This window comes from Poeciliopsis prolifica, unplaced genomic scaffold (assembly GCF_027474105.1).
Source record: "Poeciliopsis prolifica strain line A6 unplaced genomic scaffold, Auburn_PproV2 SCAFFOLD014, whole genome shotgun sequence".
In the NCBI taxonomy this organism is placed as follows: Eukaryota; Metazoa; Chordata; class Actinopteri; order Cyprinodontiformes; family Poeciliidae; genus Poeciliopsis; species Poeciliopsis prolifica.
Window position 1 is genome coordinate 13071704 of NW_026562389.1, and position 8297 is coordinate 13080000.

Genomic DNA, 8297 nt, shown 5'->3' on the forward strand with positions numbered 1-8297 from the left:
ATTGCTTATAAGAAATATGGCAATTTCTGGCCATATTTGAGTCAGCTGAGCCAGACGACCCCCAGCTGACCCCCAGCTGACCCCCAGCTGACCTGCAGGAACATTTCTGGGAGGATTTAAAGCTTTTGCTGCAAAAGGAAGGAACTCATTCATGGAAACTGAAACAAGGCGTGATTAAAGTAATCCCAGAACCTGATGAAGATGAGAAAAATAATAATTGAAGGCCTCTCACTCTGCTGAACACAAAACTTTAGGCAGCGACGATAAAAACTGGCGAATCTAAAATAAACACAATCCGGCTTCCCAAAAGGCGGATCCATCCAGAACATGAGATCCATCCAGAACATGAGATCCATCCAGAACATGAGATCCATCCAGAACATGGGCCTGGTTCTGGACCTCATTGATGTGATGATTGAATGAATTGTTTATGTCCACTAGATGGCAGTCGCGAACATAGGTGATTGCATAAATGTCAAGAATAGGACAACAGAAGTAGTCAGTCATTAGTGAGACACCTGTGTGCAACTTGATCAGAGCGACTTTAATAAAAGCATCTAAGAAGAAGCACAACGTCTGGTTCTTATCAAGCACGAACAGAACATGGTGTCAGGAGTAAACTGAAGGAGTGAATTGAAAAGCCGACCATGGAGCTGAAACCACCGGAGAGCTTAAAGCTGACGGGAAACGTGGATGAAAACTGGCTGCTTTCAAACGACGCTTTCAACTGTATGTCGCCGCAATGGGTTTGGAGACGAAGCCGGAGCCAAGAAAGGTAGCGATGTTGCTGACCATAGCGGGAGTGCAGGCTTTGGAAGTCTACAACACATTTGTGTTTGATAACCTGAAGACAAAGACAAGTTGGACGTTGTGCTGAGTAAATTTGATGCTCACTGTTCACCGAAGAAGAATGAATGCTACGAGAGATACGTGTTTCGTTCCCGGATGCAGACTCCGCATGAACCCTTCGATAACTTTCTGACGGATCTGAAAGTAAAAGCGCAGTCATGCAATTTTGGCCTGCTGAAGGACTCGATGATCAGAGATCAGATCGTCTGAACGTGACGGGAAGCTCAGAGAGAGACTACTGAGAGAACTGGAGCTGACCCTGGAAAACAGCTGTAAGATGTGTCGGGCAAGCGAACTGTCTCTGCAGCAAGTGAGGACATTTTCTGAACTTTCAACAGGAACAACTTCACAGTTCAGTGATGGAGCAGCGGCAGTGGGAGCGTGTCCTGCCACAAGAAACGACATGCACAAACCAGGCAGCTGCAAGAGGAAGCCATTATCAACTGTAAGCGCTGTGGATCAAGGCATAAAGTGAGACAATGTCCTGCTTATGGTAAGCAGTGTTTAAATTGCCGTGGACAGAATCATTTTGCAAAGCAATGCTTTAAAAGAGGAAAGAAGAAAAGAAGAGGAATGGTGTAAACTTAGTAGATGAAACTGATCTAAGTGACACATTCTTTGTCGGTGTTGTGAATTGTGAAAATGAGTCAGAAAAAGTGCAATGTGTTGACAGAGATGATAAATGGACAATTCCTTTGTTAGTAAACGGAACCACAATTAAGTTCAGATTGGACACAGGTGCGAAGGCAAATCTCATAAGCATATCTGATATAAAAGAAATGCAAGTAAAACCTCACATAAAAGAAGTCAAGTCAGGTCTAAAGAGACTATAATGGACAATCAATTGAATGCATTGGAACATGTCAGCTGAATGTAACAGTTAAAGGAACAAAACATCTTGTGTTCTTCTCTGTTGTAAAAGAGGATCGAGAATCACTTTTAGGTGATAAATCTTGTGAAGAACTTGGACTGGTGAAAAGAGTCTACCATAAACACTATGGACTTGGAGCAGTTCTTCTTCAAGCTGAGAATGACCAATGGAAGCCAGTAGCTTATGCATCCAGAGCCATGACAAAAGCTGAATGCAGATATGCTCAGATAGAGAAAGAATGCTTGGGCTGGCTTATGGGCTAGAACGGTTTCATAACTATGTATATGGTTTACCATCTTTTGTAGTTGAAACTGATCACCGACCATTGGTTGCCATCATTAAAAAACATCTGAATGAGATGTCACCCAGGATTCAGGGCTTATGATGAAGATGCAGAGGTATGAATCTACACTGATCTACACTCCAGGAAACATCTGATTCTTGCTGATGCTCTGTCTAGAGACCCTGCACATGATAGGGTGAGTTCAACTGAAGAGGATATTCAATGTCATGTGAATTTGGTGTCCAATGTGTTGCCTGTATCAGATAGAAAGTTACAGCAAATAGTTGATGCAACAGCTAAGGATACAGAGTTACAGTTGGTCATACAGAATATGGATGAAGGATGGCCAATAGTTCACAGTTTTTCAATGTTAAAGCTGATCTAAGTGTTGTGAATGGACTGTTACTGAAAAACAACAGAATAGTGATTCCACAAGAGTTCAGACAGGAAATTCTACAGCGGATTCATGAGGGTCACCTCAGCATGGAGAAATGTACAAGAAGAGCTAGAATGTTTTTTCTGGCCTGGACTAAATAAGGACATTGAGGTGCTGATAAGTAAATGTGAAACATGTCAGACATTTAGAAACAAACAGAGCAAAGAACCGATGATCATATCTGACACTCCAACATCACCATGGCTAAAAGTTGGAATGGATTTATTTCATCTTAAAGGAAAAGACTATTTAGTGATCATTGATTACTATTCAAACTATCCTGAGATGGCTCTGTTGGCTAATATTCCACATGTTGTAGTGAGTGATAATGGACCATGTTTTAATAGCAAGAACGGCAAAGGTTTGCAGAACAATATGATTTTAAGCATGTAACATCAAGTCCACATTATGCACAATCAAATGGAAAAGCGGAGAAAGGAGTTCATATTCTTAAGCAACTTCTGAAGAAAGCTGCAGATAGTAACTCTGACCCGTATTTAGCTTTATTAAGCTATAGATCATCACCATTGCAATGTGGTTATTCACCTGCTGAACTTTTGATGAATCGAAAGATTCGTACAACTTTGCCAAGTTATGACAATAAAGGACAAAGAGCAAAGAAATCGTCAAAGTTGGAGTGTAAGTTACGAAAGCAGAAAGTAAAACAAAAGTCATATTATGACAGATCAGCAAAGCTTCTACCCTAACCCACTGTCATACCAGGACCCAGTAAGGATTCAGGATGATGAGGGATGGAAAACGAAAGCAACTATTCTGCAGGAAGTAGCTCCACGTTCATTTGAAGTGAAAACTGAAGATGGACAAATTCTGAGACAAATTGTCGCAGTTTGTTGAAAACTCCATTTGAACATGTTGATGAGTCGAGTGAAGATTGTAAGGACTCTCAGATTATTCCTACAACTGAAACACATTGTGACATGGACAGTATTAACCTGTCTTAAGAAGATCTACCAGAGTGGTAAAGAAACCTGATAGACTGATGATGTAAAAAAAAAAAGGGGGGAAAAAGAGAAAAAAAAAAAAAGTTGAAATGTAAAAGTTGTAATTCATGTTTTTAATGAGTACTAAGTAAGATAGGTTAAGTGAATTTTATTATAGCTATGTGATTATGTGCTATCTGTCTCATACAATGTTTGTTTAATTTTAGAGAGTATTCATGTAACATTCTAACTTTAAAGAAAGGAGGATGTGATGATTGAATTGTTTATGTCCACTAGATGGCAGTCACAAACATAGGTGATTGCATAAATGTCAAGAATAGGATAACAGAAGTAGTCAGTCATTAGTGAGACACCGGTGTGCAACTTGATCAGAGCGACTTTAATAAAAGCATCTAAGAAGAAGCACAACGTCTGGTTCTTATCAAACACGAACAGAACAATTGACTCCAGTCACTTCATGAGACATGATGGTTTATGTTGTTTTTACATTTCCATAAAGCTTTTGATTCTGTGGAGCATCAGTTTATTGTTGATGCGTTGAGACATTTTGGATTTGGAAATAATTTCCTTAATATGATTATGAATATTTAACATCATAATCATATGATGTCATGATTATCATAACAATCAGATCTCACTGCCTCTTACTTATTTTAGTCACACAACTACCAGCTGTTACAATTAAAAACTCTAATATTGAAGGTTTGGAAATAAATAACCAGAAAATAATCATGATACAACGTCTTCCTGAAAAACAACAAATTCCTCTAAAGGAAATAAATCTGTTCTCTCAAGCCTCAGGGCTGCAGATCAATATTAGACCCTAATATTGGAAAATATATAAATCCTACTACAAGGATTTAAAAATCCTTGTAGTAGTGATTTAAAAAAAGCCGAAATAATACAACCGAACAACTATATTTTAATCTTCCTGGCAACCGCTTGACGGTGGCTAGCTGAGTTTGACACCCGGACAGATGACATTCCCCAGTTAACCCAGTGCCATCAGTAGTTTAACCCTAACCCTTTAAATATACATATTTGAAATATTAAATTGACATTCGTGACCATACAAAATAGACCAGCAAATATTGCAGCAAGCATATTTCCGAGGGAACGCAAAGTAATTTCCCCCAGGCTTCCGTAGGTGGCCAGCCTAAGAGCACACTGTTTTAGTTCCGGGTTGGAGGTGAACTCGGCTGCCTCTGTGGCTAGCTGAAGCTAGCTGCTTGTGTTTGGAGCATTTCTGAAATTGCTAAAGAATATTTCTGAATCGAGCCGAAATAATACAACCGAACAACTATATTTTAATCTTCCTGGCAACCGCTTGACGGTGAGTCGTTTTTTTTTTATCTACTTTTTTTTTTTTTTAGCAGGAAAGTGGTGGCGGATCGCCAATTTAAAAATCCTTGTAGTAGTGATTTAAAAATTGTTGTATACATTAAAAGGTCATTCTTATTTTGTTCATCTTGTGGCCGAATAAATGAAACTTCCTCATAGTGTTAAATAAGCCTTTTTATTTTTGTAGATTTGTCCTTTTACAAGACTTTTGGTTACTTTTTTGTGTATTGTACAGACGGCCTATAAGACTCTTGAATTGGTTCACTTGCTTGAATTTGGGCAACAAAACAATTAATTTTTTATTGAAATAATGTTTGACTGTAATGTCAATTTTGATAAAACTTGAAAGTGCATTTTAACTCAATCTGTAACCTTAAATTAATTTGAATAATTACCGAGGAATGCTTTATGAAATATAACAATTATGTTATTTACAAATGATAAATTGTTTTGGATAACAGTCTAACCCTGAAATGTTAGGGTTAGTTTATTATTTATGACCTTGATTAGGTCAGGTTTTCTGTATCAGCCTTGTGGTTGGACATTTAATTTAGCTTTGGATTATTGGACCAAGTTCATTGGGATTATTGATTGATGGACCATTGATCATCCTGGATACAGAGGATCAGAAAAAACTCTTGGATATCATCAGGGTCTATTTCTTATCATTTTTGCTTATAGTCATAACAATTTATAATATTATTATTATTATTATTATTATTATTATGAATACCTTAAACATATTTAATAGAAAATCGGATCACATGAACTTGAATATAATGACGTATTTCCTGTCTGACGCTGTTTGAGTCCATTCAGATTTCTCAGTTCTCCAACTGGGACTAACCCTTTCCGTTTTGTTAATATTGTGTTTTTGAATTTGTTGAAGTGTTAGCACCTCAGGGTCACCGTTGTATTTTTTATTTTTCAGATGTAGCATCAGGCATTGATTTAATTTTTTAAATATGCCGTATGTTTGTCCTTAACTTGATTTTTGTTATTAGCTCCACTTTATATCAAACTAAGTTTCAGCTGCATAGAAAAGATGGTTTTATGGGTAACAGATAAATACTGAATGTAATCATATCTCTAATTTGTAAAATCGCAGAGGGAATTATCTTTAAGACAGTTAAATAAATGTTACTATGTTTTAATGTGTATATTTTTGCCATCTTGGAAATATGGCAAAGTTTAAAGCAGCGGTGATCAATAAGTCGATCAAGTTTTGAGTCTCTGCAGCAGGTGACAAACTGAAGACCAACAGGAAGCTGAGAGCAGAACTTCCTGTTCTGACAGGCTTATCAAAATATTCACTAAGATCCTAAACATTTGTAGCTTCATTAAAGAATCATAAAATATCAACAAAACATGTTAAAATGAATATGATCAGTAATTATTGTTAAGAAAGACCGACTGACAGCAGATCAGGAGTTTAAAGCAGCCAATCAGCCGCCGCTGAGTTCATGAGAGGCTCATTAATAATCAATACATATCAAGCCTGGAAACCTGATATCGTAACGGACTGAATGTTTTCACCTAATCTCTGCTCGTATTGAGCATATTGAGGTCAAAGTTCACATCCACCATCACTGACTGCAACCAGCTTGTGAATGAGAAACCAGTAACCTACTGAAACCAGTAACCTACTGAAACCAGTAACCTACTGAAACCAGTAACCTACTGAAACCAGTAACCTGTTGAAACCAGCAACCTGCTGAAACCAGTAACCTGTTGAAACCAGTAACCTGCTGAAACCAGTAACCTACTGAAACCAGTAACCTACTAAAACCAGTAACCTGCTGAAACCAGTAACCTATTGAAACCAGTAACCTGCTGAAACCAGTAACCTGTTGAAACCAGTAACCTGTTGAAACCAGTAACCTACTGAAACCAGTAGCCTACTGAAACCAGTAACCTACTGAAACCAGTAACCTGTTGAAACCAGTAACCTACTAAAACCAGTAACCTGCTGAAACCAGTAACCTATTGAAACCAGTAACCTGCTGAAACCAGTAACCTGTTGAAACCAGTAACCTACTGAAACCAGTAACCTACTGAAACCAGTAACCTGCTGAAACCAGTAACCTGTTGAAACCAGTAACCTACTGAAACCAGTAACCTACTTAAACCAGTAACCTATTGAAACCAGTAACCTACTGAAACCAGTAACCTACTGAAACCAGTAACCTGCTGAAACCAGTAACCTGTTGAAACCAGTAACCTACTGAAACCAGTAACCTACTTAAACCAGTAACCTACTGAAACCAGTAACCTACTGAAACCAGTAACCTGCTGAAACCAGTAACCTGTTGAAACCAGTAACCTACTGAAACCAGTAACCTGTTGAAACCAGTAACCTACTGAAACCAGTAACCTACTGAAACCAGTAACCTGCTGAAACCAGTAACCTGTTGAAACCAGTAACCTACTGAAACCAGTAACCTACTGAAACCAGTAACCTCCTGAAACCAGTAACCTACTGAAACCAGTAACCTACTGAAACCAGTAACCTGCTGAAACCAGTAACCTGTTGAAACCAGTAACCTACTGAAACCAGTAACCTACTGAAACCAGTAACCTGCTGAAACCAGTAACCTGTTGAAACCAGTAACCTACTGAAACCAGTAACCTGTTGAAACCAGTAACCTACTGAAACCAGTAACCTGGTCCCTGCATCAGGTTTTCTATCATTTAATCATTTCTGATAGAACTGATGGATATTTGTATAGAAATGATCAACATGGTTTCATTTCCAGTTTCTAAGTCTTGGTGTCATGAGGCGGATCTCAGCAGCTGCTGGGAGAACAACTGGATGTTGGTGCCGGACGGTTTGGGCTCCCCGGGTTTAAAGAGCAAACTGTCTGTCACAAAAACATCCGTTTTAAGTGTAAAGCATTTAAATCATTTCTGTGTCACTGAACATGTTCCCTAAAAGTTTGCTCTGAATTCAACAAGTCATCACTAAACACATTAAAACAGCCAAGTATCTCCAGCAAAAACTGAAAAGCAAAGGCACCGATGCTGCAGATTTAAAAACTATCTGTTGTTGTAGTCTTTGGCAGTAAAGGCCTAAACAGCGAACAGTCAGCCATTTTGGATGTTGAAAATGGCAACTCAGAGGCGAAATGAACTGCACCAACATTTTGCTGCTTGATGTTCCTGATGTTCACTTTGATGAAGTGAATGAACTATATATATATATATATAGAGAGAGAGAGAGACAGAGGCCTGAGCTCTCTGTCTCTCTCTCTCTGTCTCTCTGTCCCTCTCTCTGTCTCTCTCTCTGTCCCTCTCTCTGTCTGTCTCTCTCTCTGTCTCTCTCTCTTTCTCTCTCTGTCTCTCTCTCTGACTCTCACACGGGGTGGACGGGCTTAATGTGTCTTGGTTCTGGTGGTTCTGGAGGTTTGGAGGTTCTGACCCATATTTTCTTGCATTTGTTGTGTAATTTCGGACTGAAGATGATCTGCAGGAAAAAAAAATTCTTCCCTCCTTATAAGGAAATCCCAGCAGAAGGGGGTGGGGCTGTCCCTGCTGTCTCCATGGTAACACCTTTGT

The 8297-nt window shown here is 38.8% G+C and overlaps 1 protein-coding gene and 1 pseudogene across 2 annotated transcripts in view; both read left to right on the forward strand.

The window, feature by feature from the left end:
• LOC129366210 (noelin-like) overlaps positions 1-8297 on the forward strand; it is a 33503-nt pseudogene that overhangs the window by 1090 nt on the left and 24116 nt on the right.
• pierce1 (piercer of microtubule wall 1) overlaps positions 4589-8297 on the forward strand; it is a 7112-nt gene continuing 3403 nt past the window's right edge. The window contains exons 1-2 of one of the 2 annotated variants that reach the window (XM_055039932.1): positions 4589-4734; positions 8240-8297. The exon at positions 8240-8297 is cut by the window's right edge and continues 121 nt beyond it. In XM_055039932.1, the coding sequence (XP_054895907.1) occupies positions 8282-8297 (16 nt within the window). In that variant the 5' untranslated portion in view covers positions 4589-4734; positions 8240-8281. Of the gene's footprint in view, positions 4735-8028 lie in introns of those variants that run through there. The other variant, XM_055039931.1, reaches the window with a different exon arrangement.